This window comes from Odontesthes bonariensis, chromosome 4 (genome assembly GCF_027942865.1).
Source record: "Odontesthes bonariensis isolate fOdoBon6 chromosome 4, fOdoBon6.hap1, whole genome shotgun sequence".
Lineage (NCBI taxonomy): Eukaryota > Metazoa > Chordata > Actinopteri > Atheriniformes > Atherinopsidae > Odontesthes > Odontesthes bonariensis.
The window spans coordinates 5,934,679-5,957,244 of NC_134509.1; the positions used below are offsets into that span (position 1 = coordinate 5,934,679).

The 22,566-nt window shown below is 40.7% G+C and overlaps 1 protein-coding gene across 5 annotated transcripts in view; it reads left to right on the plus strand.

Moving 5' to 3' along the window:
• Positions 1 to 20,489, plus strand: part of septin9b (septin 9b) — a 69,888-nt gene extending 49,399 nt beyond the window's left edge. For 4 of the 5 annotated variants that reach the window (XM_075462620.1, XM_075462619.1, XM_075462621.1 and 1 more), the window contains 9 exons: positions 877 to 1,062; positions 7,703 to 7,831; positions 8,003 to 8,084; positions 8,482 to 8,619; positions 11,269 to 11,386; positions 15,243 to 15,338; positions 15,591 to 15,687; positions 18,272 to 18,323; positions 18,675 to 20,489. In XM_075462620.1, coding sequence (XP_075318735.1) covers positions 877 to 1,062; positions 7,703 to 7,831; positions 8,003 to 8,084; positions 8,482 to 8,619; positions 11,269 to 11,386; positions 15,243 to 15,338; positions 15,591 to 15,687; positions 18,272 to 18,323; positions 18,675 to 18,891 — 1,115 coding nt within the window. In that variant the 3' untranslated portion in view covers positions 18,892 to 20,489. Of the gene's footprint in view, positions 1 to 406; positions 508 to 876; positions 1,063 to 7,702; positions 7,832 to 8,002; positions 8,085 to 8,481; positions 8,620 to 11,268; positions 11,387 to 15,242; positions 15,339 to 15,590; positions 15,688 to 18,271; positions 18,324 to 18,674 lie in introns of those variants that run through there. The other variant, XM_075462623.1, reaches the window with a different exon arrangement.
• Positions 20,490 to 22,566: the final 2,077 nt, after the last annotated feature.

Genomic DNA, 22,566 nt, shown 5'->3' on the forward strand with positions numbered 1-22,566 from the left:
ATCCTTTGAAATGTGCCATCAGTTTTCAGTTGGACACATCAGAAAAACACCAACAGTACCAGAAGCTGGACATAGAGGCTATCATTGACTTATCCCAAGAAAAATACATGTTGATAAAGGAGGATTTCTCAGCTCTCTTTACAAAAGAAGTAGATGTATTTGTGTTTTAAGCAACATACTAAAAAAAGAAACTATAGTCTATAGTTAGGCCCCACCTGGCTGCATCCATGCAGCTAATTTGGAGAAAAAATACCGTCTTCATTCAGCTTCAGGGAAGTGTCTGTGGTTTGTCGTGTCTCTGACTGTCGAACCTCGCACAGACACGACTGTTAGTTTCTGTCACAGCACAGGAAACGCAGTCTCCTCCTCCACTGAGAGGCGTGACTTGCCTGCTGCAAGCACACACTAGCACATTTGGCAGACTTGAGCTACTTTTTAGTTTCCTTGTTGCAGGGTTACCTTGGCACACAGCCTGTTTTTCTTACAATTGAGCGTCCTTAAAGTGAGGTAAGCTGTTATTTGCAGTTATCTGCAGCATTATGGGGCACATTTAGTCCCGTCCCCTCTGGGATTTTGACAGTTCAGTTTATTGTCATGTTAATTAATAGAAATTATAGAAGGCAGGTGCACATTAATGCGATTTCAAGTCTCGTATCCTGTTTTTCGCACAGGAAGTGAACTGCTCAGATCAGTATCTTCTATGGTTTTCAGACTTAACTTGCTGTTCACTTCAGTTGATGTCAACTCTTTGGCACTTGTATGCTGTATAGATACTCCTGGTTTATATTTCCAGTTGAACCTGATTGCTCAGATATCTTACTTAGTCCATAAGTGAGTATTTTACAATACATTTTCTTCTTTCTTGGCGTCCCTCAGGGTCAGAGGTCAGTCTGAGCCATAGCACCATGTCTGAGTCCGCCAAGCCCCACCACCCCAACCCTTCAGGCAAAGGGGAGAAGGGCAATGAAGTCGACTTCAGCTATGTGGGCATCGATGCCATCCTGGAGCAGATGAGGAGGAAGGCCATGAAGCAAGGTTTTGAGCTCAACATTATGGTTGTGGGTGAGTTTTACAAATAATCATTTAATAAACGCCAGTGATTGTGCAAACACTGTATCTCAGAATTTACATAAACATCAGGGATTATGCTAAGTTATTGCTTATGAAAAAAGGTAATTCTACAGATCTTGTAGAGTGACATAATGATGCTCATGGTTTTGCTTCCTGTTAATCTGGATACTATGAGATGTGAGACTTATGATGCCCTCGTGTTAGCCTGATTAACATAGACTTTCAAATCTCTTCGAGATTCTGGTCTGACCAAGACCATAACGAATACGATTCGAAATGGCCTGGTCAACCCGCCTCCCTCGGGTTGCTACTGGTTGTGGCCAGAAAAGGCTGTGCCTAAGCTTAAGCCAATCACACCACTCTTTCCTCTGACGCATGATTTAGCTACCAGCGGGGCTAACTGGTAGATTAAACTCTTACCAAAGCCAGTAGGGAGCAAGGCGAAAACGTCTTTCCTGTCAAGAAATTATTCAAGGGCTGTTCTTTGCTCGGTTTTTAACGAGAATCTCCCGTCGAACACTTTCATTACAGCATCTACAGCAGTGTCAAAAGCTTGACGCTGCTCCATGTTGATATTGAATGAAGCGCTTCCGTGTACAATCCATGGGTTGAGTGGCAGTTCAACCACGTCACTACCTTGAACACGCCTCTACCCTGGGCCGTTGGCGCTGCTCAAAGTTGATTGCTTCCCGACAAAGTGGGTGGAGTTCCCATTTTTTCGGAAACTCGAATCCACCTGAATGAGCAGTTTGCCTGAGTAAGTGTAGCAGAGCCGAAGGTGTTGCGTCACTGCGAGGGCGGAGCCTGGGTACCCTCGTGTTGGATTTTGGATAAAATCATTGTAAAATCTAAACTGACACAGATGCATGCGTGTAAGCTTGCACCTGTAATCACTTCTAAACGTGTTGTGTTTACATCATCTCTGGACTGAGTCGAAACTTTTGCTGAATTTACGCCGCACCATCGTACACCATAACTACACTCACACGCACCACCAGTCTCGATCCTCAGTGTCATGGGAAACTCGCAGCATGCTTAGTTTGCACATTCTCGACTTGAAAAATTCTGATTTCTCTTCTTATCAGCTGTTCTCTGAAGCTAGTAAGTGTCGTTCTTCGCTCTGTGCGTGTGTGTCCATTAAGTAACAAACAAACACACTCGCTTGAGTGGAGGAAAGGAGGCTGTCAGGCTGAGAGAGTGGCATAATGATGGCGATTACTCTGACAAGCTGAAGCACACACATCCGTGGGAACTTTCACGCTTCCTTTGACGGCAGTGACACACCAGCAATTAGGCCCCTCCATTCAGACTGCATCCAGTTGAAAGCATGCACAGTAACCTGTGAGTGCTCTCATGTTAATATTAATGAACAAAAATCTGCATATGAATCAGGCTTAGGTTATTTCGCAGGCCTTTTATTGCTCGCAAGCTAACAATTCACGATGTGAGATAAAACGGGGGAGCACATTCGCCCAAATACAGTGAGCCACCATCTGATAATGAATTACCTCTGTTATTACATTTTTTATATTTTTTTCATTCCCCTGTATTCATGAGCAGTATTTGACCAGATATTTGTTATCGAGCCAAGAAACACTGGCTGTTGCCCCTCGGAGGCTGTGAGTCATCAGGCAACAGTATCTCCACTCTACGTCTGGGTATTGCACGCGTGCAGGAACTACAGAGATGAACATTCAGTTGCTTGTCAAACAACTTTTAACAACAATGTCCTAAACTAATTGTTTCCGTGTAATATCTTCAGTCTCTTGCGTCGTTGTGGAGGATTTAATTGAGGTTTACAAGCATTTGTTTTTTCACAGCTCTCTTCAGGTCCTGCCGTAGCATTTTAATCAGGTTGAAGTTTAGACGTTGGGCTGTTGCTACACTTTCATTCTTTACTTTAGCAGCCATTCTGTTAAAGATTTGCTGCTGTGTTTGGGATCCATTTCCGGTTACATGACTCAGATTCAGCCAAGCTTTAGCCCCACATTTGACTCTAGAATACTTTAGTTCACAGAGAAGTGACCAGGTCCTGTGCCTGCAAAAAAAGACCAAATCATCAGCCCTCCACCACCGTGCTTCACTGTTGGTATGAAGTGTTTATGCTGGTATGATGTGTTTGGCTTTTTTCTCCAAATGTGGTGCCGTGCATTATGACTTATATCTGAACCGTCTTATCTGTGCAAAGGACATTGATTGTTCCAGAAGTCTTGTGGTTTGTTCAGATGCAACTTTGCAAACCTCAGCTGTGTTCTTTTTATAGAGAAGAGGCTTTCTCCTGGAAACTCTCAAAGAAAAACATACTCGTTCAGTCTTTTTTCTAATTCTACTGTCATGAACTTTAACATTTCACAGACTTACCGTGGCCTGTAGAGTCTGAGATGCAGCTTTTGGACTTTTGCAGTTTCTCTGAGCATTGTCTGATGTTGGCTTGAACTGGACGACTGCAGAGTGATTGACACCAAACTGTTTGGACATGACCTCCTAACCCTTCCCAGAATGATGGACAGCAACAATTGCTTCTCTAAAATCACTGTTTATGTCTCTCCTCCTCGGCATTGTGTTAACCCACACCTGAATCTCCCCCTTTTTTTTTTTTTAGAGGTACTCGCACCTGCTGATAATCAATTAAACAAGTGCATTGGATAAGCAGCAGCTGGCTGCTACTAACCCTCTTAACTCCTATAAAAGCAGTAAGGGTGTACTTCGGTTTTCCAAGTTTTTATTTAATAGATAACGACATGGTATTACATGTCGTGTTATTGTTTATCTGCAGTTGTGCATACTTTATTCTGAGATCTGGTAAGGACCAGGTGATTTTTTTTTTTTTTTTTTTTTTTTTTTTTTTCTATGACCCTTTGATACTTAAAACCTTAGAACTGAATGAAGATACTTTGTTTTTCACATGACTTTGCACATATTGAGTTATGGGAAGGGATGTAATGTTGTGGGTTATTACACACTGTGATTGAGTAATTTAGCTACATCCTTTTTTACTTTTTATATTTTTTTTTGTTCACATTGGATTTGACTGTAGCGTTTCATTATTTTGATATTGATGCCCTGCAAGGTGTGGAAAAAAAAGGACTTGGCTGCGTAAATTAGTGTGAATTAAAAGAGGATATATTGATTTCTCAATGCAGAAGAATGAAGTGAAGGACTCAGTCATGACTCAGTGTGAATGTTTATAATTCGTGCTAAACAAAGTCAAAAGTGTGATACAAGCAGCACTCTTTATAATCTTTCACAGATCTCAGTTTTCAGTTTCGTTGCAGGCCAACTGCACATTTCCACTCGAATCTGACATGTATCCACTCGCAGGGCTGCGACACAAAATTTAAACTTATGCTGTGAAATGAAAGATCATGCAACACTGTTGAAGTAGAGTTGACGATAGAAAAGAACGACGATGAGTTAAAACCTGGCAGAAGTGATTGTTCTTGGGAGTCCAGCTTCTCACTCTACGGCTTGTGCTGACTTGCTCTTATCATCAAATTCTGAGCTCATTTCTCAATCTTTTTGTATCGTTACGTGTAGATGCTTGATATTTCATTGCTCAAATTCCAGCGTCTTATATCCATGTCAAACAAAGAATGGAGAGAAGTTTAAGGACATGAATACATTAATATAGTTTTTTGTGTAGTTTTTGTAGACCCCTCGAGTCAGAGTCGGGCCGTGAAAGGTCAGACCTGCCGTGGTCTTGGTCTTGTGGCTTTCAGACAAATCCTTTTCCTAATGTCTCCCGAAAGCTGGCTGTCCTCAGCTTGGGTTTTTGAGTGCGAGTCAGTGTGTCAGTGGCTGAGGTAAAGAAAATGTGAGCGTGTGCTCATGGGTGAATAGACTGAACAAAACTGCATGTGAATTATGTGTGAAAGAGCAAGTGTGTCCCTGGGTGTGACGGAGGGCTTGGCAACGCTCCGCGCCACACGGTGAACACCCACAGGGCCTGCAAACAGACAGTGGGGAATTATGGAAAATAGGTGCAGTGATGGTGTAAAAGTTCATTAAAATTCAAAAGCACGGTTGAAATTACAAATGATATTGATTTTAATGACTTTACAGGACCTTGTATGTTTGTTGTTAAGCAGAGGATGTGTTTTTTCATGGACTAAGCGAACCAAAGATGCTATCAGTGTACAAAGTAACGCCATAAAATCAAAGGCACTTTTTTGTGGAGTCTTCCGTAACCTTTGGCTCATCTTATTAGCTTGCTCTTTTAAAAACACAAAGTTCTTTTTTAAGCGGTTGACACACAGCTGTGGATCTTAGTCTGCCGGTTTAACACAATGGCCCTCATTTATCAAACTTGCGTAAGACGAAAAACGTGCGTAGGTCGTGTGTACGTTCTTTTCTGCGCAAAGGTTGGCATTTATCAAATCCATCGTGAGCGCAGGAAAGATGAAATCGCCACGACAGGTCTGAGGCCGTGTACGCACTTTTCCATTTTGACTTGCGGTGACTGCAATAGCATACATAAACAGCAGCGTCACTAGTGCGTGCCTTATGAGTCGCAACAAATCCCTTGGTTAAAATTACAGACTTATCACTTCAAAGAAGGCCCATGTTTTATTTGACTTCAACATAAATATAAACATAAACGCAAATTAAATAAATTAAACAAGTACAACTCCGTAATTGGAAGAGTGATGGCTCATTATTCAACCGCGCACCCTCACACCGAACAGGAGAGGGGCTTTAACACTGCGCACTGTGGAGAGGTTAGGGCACCTAAAGGGCAGGTGGATCTGTCTCTCGGCTGCGGGGAACCCTTCTATATACGCCCGAAAAGGTATGCAATATTATTATTGCATGCGGGGTTCTCCAAAACATTGCCCAAAAAAATGGAGTGCCATTTCCAGATGTACATCCAGAGGACCCCGTACCCAGAGATCCCACCAGCCTGCACATTCTGTTATTCAAGGAAAAAAGACGTAGCTCCGATCAGGCCAGCCACCCTCTCCTCCAAGGCACTCAAATCCAAACCTGGATCAGAGCCCCCCTCCCTGTTTGTGACATGCTGCGTCCGAGAGCTGCGACCTTTTTTGTGGCCAATTTCATATCGGACCACTTCTTCCTGATCTTATTGGAGAAAAAGTAAAACATCGTTCAATTTTAGATTTCATTTAATCTGGAGTTTATCACATTTTATTGACCATCACAGTAGGGGAAAATACATAACTCGTCCGGTCTGCGATTTACATCGCCAACGCTGTTGGCAGCCGTCCCAGCTGTCAACAGCGTTGACAGCGTTTCTTTGCCGTCTTTTGTCTATCCATGTCGCAAATCTAGAGGTGCGGCCCTTTTATAGAAGGCGTGGTTAGGATCATTACGATGGATTTCACCCGCCAGATTTATCAACAGCCGCTCGGTCTTACGATGGGATTGGTGTGGTACGCATGTTTTGTAAATCTCACTTGAGCTTCTGCGTACGACGAGTTCTCCGCTCATATCTACGATGCTTTCTACGACGGCTTGATAAATGAGGGCCATTGGACCCAGTATGTGAGCACTGTGTAAGACTATGTGTTTGGCCCGGAGAATGACGGCAGCGTGTCTGAATCATGTCCACATATGGCTTCTTCTTTGCATGATAGAGCTTCAACCTGACTTTGTAGATGGTAAACTGAGTTCACAGACGGTTGTTTTTTCATCTTTTGATCATGTACTGTAGATGATGGAACATTATTTTAAAACGCAGACTCCTGAACCTCTGAGAGACTCTGCGTCCTTAAGGTGCTCTTTTTATACCCAGTCATGTTACCAACCTCTAGCCAATTGACCTAATTAGTTGCAACATGTTCCTTCAGCTGATTTTAATTTATTTTGTATGTTTAGTACTTACTTTTTACCATCCTTTAGTTGCCCCAGTTCCAACCTTTTTGAGACTTTCAACATTTTATGTTCTCTATGAGTGAAATATTGGTTTATGAGATCATTTTGTTTTTATGTTACATTTTACACCCAGATTTTTTTTTTAACTTTGTGTTGTAGTACAATCAATATCATACTGGTTATCCATTAAAGAACATATAATAGTTGTGCCCATGTTGTCATTTGGTTTCAAATACGTGGTAAATAAAAATTAAATAATTTTAACAACAGTGGACAGTTTTAAATTCAGTCAGAAAAAATGGAACTATAGTAATGTAATAAATCGTTCTGAGATATCTTACTGCTCCCCTCCACCATGTGGAATCCATGTTTGTTTTACAATGTATCACAAAGACAACCATGTTCAGATGAATTATATATCACTGTAGACACAACTCAAGGGAATTCATCCCCTGTTGGATGATGTTTCTTACTTGTAAGTCTGTCTGTCTGTCTGTGTGTGTGTGTGGTCTAGGCATTCCATCTGTTCCTTAGTCCCCCCCCAGATTGGTTGTCTGACCCTGGATTCCCTGCTATCCTTGTGGCCTCAAATATGCACATATGCACTCATTATACAACCCATACACTGGAGCTAATGTGATGCGCATATGGCTTAAGTCTTCCTCGGTCAAAAGTTGAATTTTGGTTGTTGTCTTCAGAGAGTTTGCACGTTTGACTGTCAACAGTTTAACACACACATAGATGTGTCCCCGTTCTCTCTAAATGTTGTGTCTGTTTTTGTTTGTTTTTTCCTATTTAGGGCAAAGCGGCCTGGGGAAGTCCACTCTGATGAACACACTGTTCAAATCCAAGGTGAGCCGTAAGTCGGTGCAGCCCGACCCAGAGGAGAGGATCCCCAAGACCATCGAGATCAAGTCCATCAGTCACGGTTGGCCTATATTCATGTTCAGTGGCCTGCAGCCTATACTCTGTGCTTATGCTGCTATTAATAATGCAGCATATGTGTTTTCTTGTTTCTCTATTATAAGGATTTTTATCTCCAGTATACATTTCTTGAATATTTCCCGTTTTTGTTGTTCTCTTTTAATACTAAACGTAGATATTGAGGAGAAAGGAGTGAGGATGAAGCTGACAGTCATCGACACTCCTGGCTTTGGGGATCAAATCAATAATGAAAATTGGTGAGTAAATTGTTGTATTGTTGTGTATTGATCGCACGTGGTTATGAAAGCATGTGTAATTTAGCAAAAGAAAAATAAAAGAAAATGACGATATTGATGATTGTGTGATCAAATGATTTCTATAGTCTCGGTAGCGATTACGTGTTTGGATAAAGCATGAAAAATGTAATCGTTTGAATGAAAGAGACTGCAACAGATGCTCTGTTAGACAACATGGAAAATGTAATAACATAATCACTACATTGGCAAAATGGCAAAAGTGCTTTACTGGCCCATGTTTCATCACCTTTTTTTGTGAGATACATACAACAGAGAGATGAAAGCAGAGAAGTTTATCACAACAATTCTTCAGTTACTGCCATAGATGGAGTAATATTCCTAAACTTTCCTTTCTCAGCTGGCAACCCATTATGAGGTTCATCAATGACCAGTATGAAGCCTACTTGCAGGAAGAAATCAACATCGACAGAAAGAAGAGGATCCCAGACTCCAGGGTGCACTGCTGCATATACTTCATTCCTCCCACTGGCCACTGGCAAGTTCCCATATTAAAAAGAGATGTGTCCTTGTGACCGAGTGCCCCCTTTTTCCTCCCACAGCCTGTGAAATGTATCAAGCCCTTTGGGAATGTTCTCTGGCACACCGTTTGTCCTCAGCTCTTTGACATGCCCTTTTCCAGCATTTCCTTCCTCACTAATGACCACACGTTGAACTAATTCTCACCTCAATGCTTTCCCTCGTGGATCTCTCTCTCTATATATATTTCGATCATCTCTCCGATTTAAAAGGTGAGGAGGAATACAAAGGGGCTTTCCAGACCCTGTTATGATAAAATCCAACACACGTGCCAGCAGAACACCAAAACTCATTTATGCATATGTAGATAAAAACACTTAAAGTATTCATGTGCACCCACTCACTGACAGCTCCATCCACTGCTGCTTCATACCTCTGTGCAGCAGAAACTCAGCAGCTGCTGACATGTCGTGTGTCTGTGTGTCCGGCTGTTTGACAGTCCCCCCTCATCATCTGCTCATGGTGCCACAGCTGCTGCGCTGCTGCAAAGAACGTGTGTGTGTGTGTGAGTGTGTGTACTTTTTCCCACAAAGCAGGGTGCAGGTAGTGGACTCAAGAGGGCAGTTGGCATGCTGACACTTGTACAACTCCACTTGTGTGGGTGCCCTGTCAGCGCATCTATGTATCACGTTGCATGCAGCTGCAGAGTTCAGCCAGTTCAGCCCTTGAACCACTCTTTGTGAAATTTGTGTTCTTGTTAGTTGTGATTATTTTTAAATCGGAGATGCAAATGCCTTTTCGCAGCCACCCTGAGAGTTGTGGGCAGGAGAATGAAGCAAACATCTGTTGGGCTGCTGTTTTCGACCCGACATGATACATTTTTCTTTTTTTATTTTGAAGGGGTATTCATCCATATAAGTTTACATATTGTGAGGGGGAGACATTGCCGTTTTGTTTCAGAAAAAATAACACTGCGTAGCAGCACTCAGTCGCCGTGATAGATCTGTTATTCTTTCTTCATGAATTTCTTTCTCACAATTCACACAATAAAGTTAGCGGAGGTTTTAAATTGAGGCCTGTTAGCAATTAGGCAGAAACGGTGCCAGAAGCTTCTGGAGGCTTCCGTCATGTGATCAAGAATGACGGAGATGAAAATGAAGGCACGGTGGTCTCCCATATCATTGGAGATATTCACTTTGTTGTCCATGATTTTGTTTGAAGCATCTTAAACAACACTTTGCATTTGTTGACACTCGGGTATAGTTTGCAAGTAATTTGCAGTGGAGTTGCGTCCGTGGGCTCAGAAGCTGAGCACAGTCTTGGCATCAGCAGCCACACTGTCGTCCCCGCAGGCAGTCTTGCCGTGACCTCATTGAACATGAGAAAAAAAGAAAGCTGCTCATCAACTTTCACCAACTCGGAACTTGCTTCTGATCGTTACTGAGAAAAAGGGCACGGAGTGTGATTTACTCTGAGGTTGTTTTCTCCACATTTCATTTGTCCACTGAGCTTAAAACAAGAGACTATCATTCTTTTCCAAGCACTCTGACAGCAGAATTTGTACAAGCATGCAAAGCTAAAAGTGTACATCTGTGAGTGCATGCATGGATGCATGTATATTTCATATTTATTGTGTATGCCGCATGTGTCCATTTTAAGAGAACCAATGTACAATTGGAAGTAAACACGAATGCTCAGTGATGCACATGATGCAGCACACGTCTGTTTGTGCATTCATGTCTCTGCACATGTTCAATTCAGTTCATGCCGTTCCACTTTTAGATTCAGTAATCACTGACCCTGGAAGATTGTTACCCACCAACCTATGGTCTTATTTGCTTATGGCGGTCCTCTGTGCACTTATATTCCACATGACATTTGTCCCCTGAGCGCTTGATGCCCTACTTCCTCTGTGTCACTCATCTCTGTTTACATCTGTGTTGCTGTGCCCCCCCCCCCCCCCCCCCCACACAAGTCTCTCTCTTTCTATGCTTTCTATAACACGTGCTCACAAGTGTTACATCCTGTGTTGGTGGTGTTATGCCGGTCATTTTCTGTGGGGAACTAGCTGGGGCTCTCCTCCAGCCGACCCCGAGGCTGGCTTGGCTTGGCTTGGCTTGGCTGAAGCTAATTGGAGGGCAGAGCAGCCAGCATGAAGGGAGTTACTGTGGGGGAACAACTGGGACACAGTACTGAGACAACAAATAAATAAATGAATAAAGATGAAAACTGAACAGAGCAATTTACAGTGTAGAATAGAATGACTGCCCTAATATGTGCTACCCAAAGCATATTCATAAACTGTTAGAAGAGAAGAGTGATTCTTTCTTTTTTTTTTTTTAATTAGACTGAGGAGAGTGCTACTGTAATATGATTTCAATGAGCATTGAGGAGATTTTTAGCAGGACACTGCCAACATCATTAACTGAGAAGCACTGAAAGTAAAAGACAAGACCAGGATTGCCCTCTAGTGGTTATTCTGTTCCATTACAGCTGTATCCTGCAGTGGGAGAATTTGCTCTTTTTCTGGCGGAGGACATTTTCTTTGTCTTAAAATGGAAATGTGGCACCTCAGAGTGCAGAAATAAGGATACAGATATATTACAGATTAGTTACAGATATATACACATATGTATGAGAAAAACCTGATGTCTCTTTATCTTTGCAGCCTTAGGCCTCTGGATGTGGAGTTCATGAGGCGTCTCAGCAAAGTGGTCAACATTGTACCCGTCATCGCCAAGGCTGACACACTCACCCTCGAAGAGAGGGACTACTTCAAACAGACGGTAAGAGGAGTGTGTTTGAGTTTATTCATGGATGTTTGGATGACTTGTGGTATTTTGACAAAAAACGCGTTCCATTTTCCTTCCTGCCATCTCACTTGCGTAAATGTTCTTCAAACTATGTTTGAAGGCAGATGAATTTTTTTGTTTTCTTTATTTAGGTCAGTTGGCATATTAAAATCACAAACCCAGTTGTATGTACATCAGTACCTGCCGGTTGGTAGCATATGAAGAGCTGCCAGGCCCCACAAACAAAAGACATCTGGTCAAACCCACATTGAAACCACCCTTGGAAATACTCCATTATCTCCATAACTGTGACTCTTTGAAAGTCAGGCTCATTCCACATGGAGGCATTTAAGTACTATTTATTTGAAGCATTTATTTTCTGAGCTCCAACCTTCAATTTTTAAGTCTAGTTCTTCTCTTAGATATGAAACCTTCTCTCATACGCCTGCTGAGCAGGCAGGGCCTTCGTGAATTTAAGGTCACCCGTCTTTGTGGTGGGAAAATATTTTACCGATCAGTTATTTTTTATATGTCAGCGACAAACCAAACTCTTTCAGAGTTTTGCATCATCCTATTTGAATCCCTTTTTATTACTTCAGTCCAGTAGTGGAAAATAAAATGTGCTCTAGAGATGCATAAAACATAAAACATGATGCATTTTTCAATAACTAACGATATATTAGGAATTGGGTGTTTTCCTTACTTGCAAGTTGTTTTTGATGAAAGAATCTTCTCCAATGTTATGTTGAATGTTATGCAGATTAATGCGGCAGCGCAACTTAAATGCACAATGACTACTTTTATTACTACTATGACATGCTTTTACTTAAGAAAGCCTGTTAATACTGAACTTTACTTTTTGTGGAGTTGGGGGCAAAATTTACTGTAAGCGGTGTTGTGCAAGTTTACATTTTACAAGAAGTAGTTCAGAGATCAGTTCACACTGATTAAGACTGAACTAGTTCAAGTTCATAGTTCACCATTTGGAATTCTGAACAAAGTTCACAAGAAGTGCAGTGAAGTTCTGAAAACATGGGCACCACAGCCATCTGAGTATGTACATCTCTGCATTTATCTATTTCATTGCTAACCATCAAGACACTCAAATCAGCCAATGACAAATGTTTGGTCTCACAATTGATATCACACTAAAAGGGACCTCAGAAACAGGTGAAAACAAAAGAACCAGTAACAACATGTCATTCAGCCAAAGGAAAATGAGAAAACCGACGGGCCGGGTTTGTTTGCGGGACCAAATCTGTAGTGGGAGCGCGACGGCACATAAAATCATACATGATGACGGCACATGAAACGGGTCAGAGTACAGAGCGCGCCTGTCTGCGTCAAGGCCAAAACAAAAGTTCAAGTTACAAAACATCCTCTGACTTTCTACTGTGCAAAGTCATCTAATCCTTGTTTCAGATTCAGCTGACAAGTCTCACCAATTTATTTACTCTGTTTATAGTCAAGTCAAATTTATTTGTATAGCACATTTCATGTACAAAACAGTTCAAAGTGCTTTACATAAAATAAAAGCATTGCAGCAGGGAGTGGAAGAAGCATTAAAAATACATAAAATAATATAAAAAAGAAATAGAATAATTAAAAATTATTAAAAACAAGCAACAGTCGAGATAAGTCAAAAGATATCGTGCAGATTTCATGCATAGACACACGAGAAAAGAAATGTTTTTAACCTGGATTTAAAAATGTCTTTATTTGGTGAAAGTTTAATCTCCACTGGCAGTTTGTTCCACTTGTTTGCAGCACAACAGCTAAATGCTGCTTCTCAATGTTTAGTCTGGACTCTGGACTGGACCAGCTGACCTGAGTCCTTGGATCTAAGAGCTCTGCTAGCTCCTGCTACACAGGAAGCTCTTCTTTAGTGTTGGGGTGCTACTTGTTCTCAGTTTCTGTCATGATGTCTGTTGTTGGAACAATGCTGCGTAGCTATAACTAGACTTTTGGAAGCTTTTTATATTCAATTCAATTTTCAATTCAGTTTTATTTATATAGCGCCAAATTACAACAAATATCATCTCAGGACACTTAAATAATAAAGTCCAATTCAAGCCAATTGGAGTTCAATTCATTGTAATCATAATTAATTTCAAAATAATCCAATTCATTCATATAGAGCCAATTCAAAAACAATTTCCTAGCTAAGGAAACCAATAGATTGCACAGAAACTTGTCTTTAGTTCAATCTCCCGTATATGACAAATACATGTCAGTAACTGTCCTAAGGAAGCTGTGTTGACTGCATATACTCTACACCTGTGACTGGTGGCAAGTCTGTGGCTTTCCCTGGACCACACACCTACAGGATGCTTGCAGGCTCAACTCGTCAGTTTAAAAACTGCCTCATTCAAAATTCATAAAAAAATATGAACTCACTCATTTTAATGCTTTCATGCACAACAGTGACAATGGGACACAAGAGACATGTCCCTCTTGCAAATGATGATATCAGACTCCTTCACTTTTTAGGAGTCTGAAAACTTAAAGAAAAAAAATCTCAATTTCAAAAAGCTGATTTGAGTCTATTAAGTTTGCGATTCCATCCACCTTTGAGTGCAAAATTCCACCTGACGAGATGAGTATCTTCGTAATGCCGTGTTTTTTTTTGTTTTTCTTAAGTAAGCACTCCGAGTGCTACTTCCACCACTGCTTAGGGTAAAATATTATGTTGACTCAAAATGTGCAGGGACGACACCCAAATTATGCACAATACAATCTTTAGCTTTTGCTAACAGTCTCTGCTGTAAGCACATGCTAGCAAAGTTGTCTGTAAACCCTATTCTTTTATCCTTAACTGCTGCAATAAACTAAATTTATCAAAGACTTCTTCTTCTTTTTTTTGTACTTACTGGAACTTTTTGTTCCTTTTGAGGGTATATTAGGCTTTCACTTGGTATATATAACAGCCTTCTCATCAAAGGAGAAATGAAACTCCTCAGTCTGATAGTGCGACCTCACAGCTCCCCCTTCATATCTTGGCTTTCCATGCTACAACAGATTCTTGCTCCTCTTGGCTTGAGTCTTAAACGGTCTGCTAAATCCCCCGCTTTGCAAGTTTCTGTTGGATAATTCTCAGTCCACAGGAGGCGGTCAGTCACCTGCCTTCCTCTGCCATTCTCTATATCTCTCTCCATCCCCCCTTTTTAAGAAAAGAGCTGTCCCATTTCAGATAGGTGGAAGCAACACAGTGGGTGTTTGGCTGCTGTTTCTTTTTCCTCAAATGCTCGTAGCACCATCCAATAAGAAGAAAACAGCGGTTGGCCCTGGCCCTGACGGAGGATAAAAGCTACGGGGCTTGTAGCTGGATTGTTTTGGTTGGCCACACATGCTCAATATGACCCTGAAGATTATTGACTAAAAGCTTCTTGTGCCAAATGCTATTTTTTTGTTTCAGTCTTCCAATTTGCCCTGTAACAACTTACCATAGAAATAGAATTTCTGTTTTGGATTCTTTGAATGAAAAGTCGATGTGGCTTTTCTGTTGAGTTTCTGGTTTGCGTCTCATCATGTGACCCTGAGAAAGCCTAAACAGCTAAATGTTGCCTGGGTAGTAACTTTGGGAGCAAACAGTCTTTCATTAAGAATATTTCCTATTTCTCTGCATCCATACCTGAGCTGCAGGCATTGTAAAGATCAGCATTGCCATTTTATTCTGTATATCTTTGTCTGGATTAAAAAAAAAATAATAATAATAATCAAGAAGGTTGCAGTTTTTATTTGCCCGTCTGACTCCCCTTTGTGCAGCCTTCCTGACATCAGACATGGAAATCTCTGACGTGTGTGATTTCACAACATATTTTCGGCAAATTATAACTCTGTGTTTTTGCAGATTAGGGAAGAGCTGCGATCCAATGGGATTGACGTTTACCCCCAGAAAGAGTTTGATGAGGATGCAGAGGACAGGATGATCAATGACAAAATCAGGGTAAGTTCACACTGGTGAGTTAATTTTGCTTTTAATGCAAGACTCAGCTAGATGTTTTGTCTTCCTTTCTGGTTTTCTTTGAGGAATCTCAAAACCCATGACGCATCACGTTCTCCAAGAGCCCAGGTCATGGTCTTTCTAAGAGCTTCAGTAAAGGCAGCTGGACTTCTTTTTCTGGGTTCTTGGAGATGTTTCAACTCTCATATAAAAGATCTGAAAGGCTTCACGGCATATTTTTCTGGCTCCCATCAGGAGATGATCCCCTTTGCTGTGGTGGGCAGTGACCAGGAGTACCAGGTGAACGGGAAGCGGATTCTGGGAAGGAAAACTAAATGGGGCACCATAGAGGGTAATGCACACAAATCCTAAAACGCACACATAAAATGGAACAGCATGTTCACATATAGCGTCCACTACCAGCGTCGATTAAAGCGGAACCCCATTAAAAATGTTTAGATATCAATACAGACTGAGCCAGTTATATACTTTGTAGTACGTATCCTGATGGTTTGGTAAAAACTCCAAATAGGCTTATTTCCAACACTCATAACTAGCCTGTCCAAACAACAGCACCAAGGCCATTTAACTCAAAACAAATAAAGCAGTCACATACATTCTACCAGGTCCGTTACCACAACATAAAAAATTAACATGGTCTCCGCCTTTTTGGTGTATTTCAAACATGTGGCTGGCCGGTTTAAGCGGCTGCCATGTTCCTATTTGCATAAGTTCCTCTGCATCTGTAAGCAGGGAGATGTATGAGACAGGAGGGAAAGATTTATAGACACTTTGTGTCCTTCGGGATAACAGGCAGGAATATAAAACACGCACATACCGCCTCACAGACGCACTTGCACGAAACAACTTTGATGCAGTCTACTTTTGTTGGCCTGCGCTGCGCGCTCACACTGCCAAAGACGTTCTTAGTGAGTGCTTGTCCTCACGTCACCCATGAGTGTAAGCATCTTACTGGGCCGGCAATAAAAAGGCTTCTGTGAAAGACGGCTGAAGGAGACATGGACGGAGGACAATTAGCGCTTAACAAACACTATGTCCTTCACAGGACACCCTCAGCATCGCTCTACAGCTGCGCTCAAGATTATTACCTGTCCCATAAATGCATTCTAACTCATGTTTTTGTTCCACTTAAGAAGAAGAAAAAAGACAAAAAAACATTTCAACCATCTTAATTCTTCAGACTAATGAATAAAAGTACATTTAACCTACGATTTATTAAACTCTATCTACTCATTTATTAATGTCTGTGATGTGTTCTGGTCAAAATGCCACAGAGAGACGGTACAACGGCTCCTTTTTCAACATGAATTTATCTATTTTACGACATGGCGGGGCTCACTAACTCCACTACACCCAACCAAAGGTTACAACAACGCCACCAGAGGATGTAGCTGACGTGCTGGATGTTTAAACTCCAGTCAGAACTCCTGTGGTAATCCCTCTTCACAAATCGGCTCCAAAAATCCTGGGCTGCTACCTTTTTATACACTACTTTTCTCAAATGTTAACAAGTTTAGGTAACGGCGGAGCCACTGATGTTGTATTTAATGACTAATAGGAAATCAAAACTTCTGACGACTAACTCTCAGATTAGAACACGGATTAGAAGCCAGATATCCTAAAGGGGATCTGAAAAAAGAGACAAAAGAGCATTATTATTATTATTAGCTTCTTTCTTAAATGAACTGTATTCATTTTTGTGAGAATTTCCTGATAACAAAGCAAGAGTTTAAACTTTCCACGTACTACCCTCAAGTTCAAAGTGTACTACATTTACTGTATGTGATTGGTTGGATATTTTCTAAATTATCTGCAAATCTCAGTGGCTCTCTGAATTAAGGATTTTTTTTTGGTCATATGTCCCCTTTAAAGGTATTGTGGGAAACGCACATCTACATGAAGAGGAATTATTCAGCTCTTAGGAGTCATTAAAACACCATATTAGAATGCAAGACTGTGTTTGCTCCTTTTAGCAGAAAGCCCTTGTGAGATCAGTGAATTATTCTCGGAGATTAGAAACGATACCTTCGTGTTTGCCACTGCATTTATTACAGTACTTATAAAGGATTAACTTCTTTACACCGTCTCTTCCTCAGTTATACATAGAAACTGTTTACACCTTCTCAGAGCTATTACATTTTGTGATGGAGTGAAAGTGCATGAACTTTGGGGAAAAATCCAGCCTTTTCTGGCTGACAGCACAATAACTCCATTGTGGTGAAACTAAGTGGCAGAAGGACACAGATGTGACAAATTTGGCTTAAGAAGAGAAGCCAGAAATGAAGTCACTATATACCATAAGGGGAGCTATTTATTTTCAGGGTTTGAGGGTAAAAATGAGGAAAGTATGCATGCTTTTAAATCTATATAGGGACTTCTCAATGCCACCGCAAGTGTTCAGATACCAGCAATCCAGCTCATTACAAGTTAGTACAGCTCTTTCCCTTGATGCCACTAATCAGCACTCACAGACCCGGCAGTTATTCCCCTCTCCTCCTTTCAAAGTGAATTTAATTTCCTGCCCTTGAATTTTAAAGCGTTCCATAAACGGCGCCCTCCTTTATTTCATTTTCAACCCTTGGCATAATCTATAATTCAAACATGTGTTAAACTCCACTACAGGCACCGGTGACTTGTCATGGGGAGTTTGTTAAAACGTCTCACTTTGACTTTTCCCATACAGGCGAGAGCTGAGACGTGTTAAATTACTACAAAGAGGAGGCGTGTGTTATCTTGGTTTAAGAAAATTGCAGGAGATGTCATGTTAGAGGATTATCCTCAGTAGATCCGCGAGTGACACTGCCATCTTGTGGCGTTTTAGGGTATGGCATTATGAGGATGAACAGGAAAGGGATTCAGGATTATTTTGGTCTCTCCCAAGTTGTGTCATTTATCTGCTTCTTCTTTTTTTGCAGTTGAAAACATCGCACATTGTGAGTTTGCGTACCTGCGAGACCTCCTCATCAGGTGAAAATCCATCTCGGCTTTTATTTTTTATCATAGAAAAAAAGCACAGTATAGTTTGAATACCAAATTGAGTTATGGACGGAGCTAGCTGCCATATCAGAAATCATTCATTGTATATTAAAATGAACTACAAACAGAGATGAATCAATAACATTTCCTTTTCTCTACAAAAATGAATAGAAATTAAATTCCTTGAAATATTTTGAGCACTTTTTAAGATATATTGTTACATTGACCGATGCAACCTTTTCCAGTGAATCTTTTCATGGGAAGCACATAAAGCTAAAGTTATTGCAATGAAAACCGAAACAAAGATTTTCCGGCATTGAAATACTGTCCTGATATTTGCAGGACCCACATGGAGAACATCAAGGACATCACAGGCAGCATCCACTATGAGACGTATCGTGTCCGTCGGTTAAATGAATCCAACGCCAGCCTCAACTCTGACCCATCTGACCATCTCCCCGTGGAGCCGCAGGCCAACGGTCAGCCCGAGGAGCAGCTCGGCGCCCTGAAGGCTAACGGAGTGGCTGCTCAGCACGAAGCCTTGACCCATGAGATGTAAGAGGGTCCGGTGCTGAGCCAGCTTGTGATGTCGGGACACAATCGGGCACAAAACACACACTCAGGCATGTTCTGTTTACACGAACAAGCCCACATGCACACAAAACACCCAACACATAAACACACACGCCCACTCATGCTGTGAATCTCCAGCTGCAAGACAACAAAATGAAGACTCTATCTCAACATTTTCCTCCCATGGGCCGTTCTCTTCTCTGATGCTTTTTGTTTGGCGGTTCTTCCCAATATTCCAGACCAGAGTGGAATTATGTTACACCACATCCCTCTAAAGAAAGAAAAGCTTTTTAATGCACCAAATTACCTTTGCAGAATCTTAGTTGACAGAAATCTTATCCATCCACAGGGCTGCCCAGATGAGGACGATAAGCATGAATTCAATTTAAGTACAACATGAGATGATTATAGATGAGCTCTAACCTATAAATAACTGCCACTTGCTTGGTCTGCTTTGTGTTGTGGTGTGTAGTATTTGTACTAGGGTTATGTAGGGATGTGTAAATTAGGTTTATAGTGTTTAAGGAAAAAAAAATATATTATTGACACCTCCCCACTGTAAAATGGAAAAGAATGCGTCAGCAGCGTGGAGTAGCCTGCGGGAAAAGGAGTCCTATCGTCATTTTTCCGTTGTGTTATGACGTTTTAAAATCCCTTTTTGCCAAACCATACAATCCCTTTCTATATAATGCCAGTAGTGTTGTGTAATACAGCCATGATGTGTTTTACATTGCTCATTTATTGTTGTATTTGTATTGCTTATGTTAATGTCCTAATGTTATTGTATACTTTGGGGGTGCACGTGTTGTCTCATGCAGTTTTCTAGTTTTTTTTTGTTTATTTTTCTGACTGTAAACCAAATAAAAGTGCATTTTTTTGGCTCTAAAAAGAAGCACACACAGTATAGAGTTGATTTATGACGATGTATTTATATGTTTGTTTAATGTAGTCCATTTGATTCAACTTTCATTCCAGCTGTTGGCTTCCTGAATTTTGTTGTACATTATTAACAGATAAGTTAAGCGATAAGTTTAGGTTTAGACTGTGTTTTTTTTGTTTGTTTTTATTACAGCATGTTGTGTCCTATATGCGAGACTGCACTGTATCTAGCAAATAAAACGACTTTACATGCTAGTGAGTAGAACCCAATACATGACATTTACATTACTAAGCTGATAGCATTTTGTCTGATGCAGAATTTCTTCAACCGTCAGGAGGGATTTGTGCCTGAAAGCCTGAAGTAACCTCCATAAAATTAACTCATGTAAAAACATTTTAGCAGAAATGTTCTTGAAAATTGTTGGATTTCACAAACAAGCTTGAGGGATATTTTCTAAAGCATATATCTAAACATAGCATTCTAAGTTCTAAATGAAAGTCAGCATGGTCTTAAGTCAAAGGAAAACTATTTTCCATAGAAAAGAGATTCAAAAGAACTATTTTCTCTTATCCAGAAAAGGCTATTGGGTTCAACTTTTAACTGTTGTATAGTTCTTGTGTAATTTGTCATGCTATAATAGATTAAGGTTTTAATCTTTGATATGCTATCTCAAAGAATAAAGATTGATATTTTTATCGTTTGAAGTTGGTTGTCTTCACTGTGAAATGTGTGAAGAGAAAAAGTGTACGAGTCAAGTTACTTTGATGCTTTTATGTGTAACTATTCAGACCAATGTGAATAATATCAAACTCAGAAACATACCAGCAGTTCATCTGTTGAGCTTAAATATTATTGGTTTATTTAACCCTCATAGTGTCTTCGGGTCTGTGGGACCCATTTTCAGTTTTTAGCTTAATAAAAATTATACAAATAATAATTTTTTCAAACTAAGATTCATTGGCCTTGGCTCATTTTCTGTGAGAAACATAAATCTGAAAGTGAATGTGTGGAAATCATAGGTCCTGTGCCCCCATATTTTCCCTTACTCCTCTCTGGGCCTCTGTGTGTGTATGTTGGTAATTTACCAACTTTGTTGCAAAATTAGAGCACCCAACACTGTCTGAACCCAGATTCCCACACATTTCACCCTCTGTCTTGCGGGAACCAATCTTGGGGACCTGACACTATAAATAGCTCTGTCAGCGTGGTTCCATACCACAACTGATCAAGATGGCAAAGCGACTCTCTGTTCAGGCTGCCTTACAGCTGATAGTTGAAGAGACAGAGGGTTTTGATGGTGATGCAGAGGAAGTAGAATGTGAGGATCACCCGAAATGGTCATGGACCATAATGCCACAAAAGGAGGGGTGGACAACCTGGATAAGCTGGTGACTGCTTACAGCTGCAAACAGAAGACCCTACGATGGCCTCTGGTGATATTCTTTGATATGTTGGATATCTCCTCGTACAACACCTTCGTCATTTGGATGTCACTGAGCCCAGAGTGGAATGGGGGAAAGCTGCAGAAGAGGCGTCTCTTTCTTGAGGAATTGGGGGAAATGTTGGTGAGACCTCAGATTGAGAGAAGACGACATCTTCCAAGAACCCCGATCTCTGCAGCCATTGTGAGGAGGATTCAGGGGGAAGATGATTGTGCCACATCCTCCCAAATTACAGAACCACCATTTGCAGAGCCTGAGGTAAGTGTTTGATGCTGTTGCAGTATAATAATTCATGTTTCTGAGAGAGAGAAGTGTTAGTAAAGATCCTTATCTTTTCATTATCTAGATGGCCGGCAACAACAGAAAGAAGCACTGTGAAGTGTGTGGACCCAAGAAGGACAGAAAAACACAATATACATGCACCCGGTACAAGAAGTACATATGCAATACACACACAGTGAAACTCTGCCCCTCGTGTGTGGTATAGTCTGGTGTGAAAATAGCCGTGTTCAATGGGGCTAATGTGTTGTTCAGACAGATGTTGTGTAAACTGACCTGACAAGGTTGAATTTCTAATGAAATTCAAATAAATAATACTTGCTTCATTTGTACATTTGTTGATTACTTTCCAGTTATGCCTGTTTTATGATGCATTTCCTTATTTTGTTACATTTTAATAAGAAAATGAACAAAAACGAGTGGCATTTTTATTCATAAATTTAATTTAACAAAGGTAAAGGGGAAAAAATGTACATATGTGTTGTTTATAATACTTACAATTGGGATGGAGTAAACATCTGCAGAGTATTTTAACAAATAATTATGTTGAATTAAAAGCCCCAAAAAGCAATGGGTCCACCAGACCCAGCAGGACTACCTGTGTAACAAAAAGACGAGGATCCTATGAGGGTTAACAAATGTGTTTTAGCCACTGAAATTGAAAACATAAAGTGTGTCCTTTGCTCTTATTTGAATTTCCCCCATTGGGGGATGAATAAAGTATTTTTCTATTCTATTCTTACAAAGAACAGCCTGTATAAACGCCCTTGTGCAGGCAAGGCTCAGCGTTTGAAGCTTAGCAGAAGAGTTGAATAGGGGAGTGGTGTCATTTTTAAATGATAATCAATGAAAAATAAAACATCCTAATATATGCTCACAAGAACAGAAAAAAAAGCTATTTTTCCATAATATGTCACCTTTAAAACAAGTATATTCTATCTGCTTCTTAAAAGGGCAAGTGAAAGCTCGGAGCTGCTAATCAAATGCACTTGATTAAATCATCATTAACAGGTGTGAACACCTCTATGAAAGCAGAAGTTTTGGCAGTTTGATGATCTGG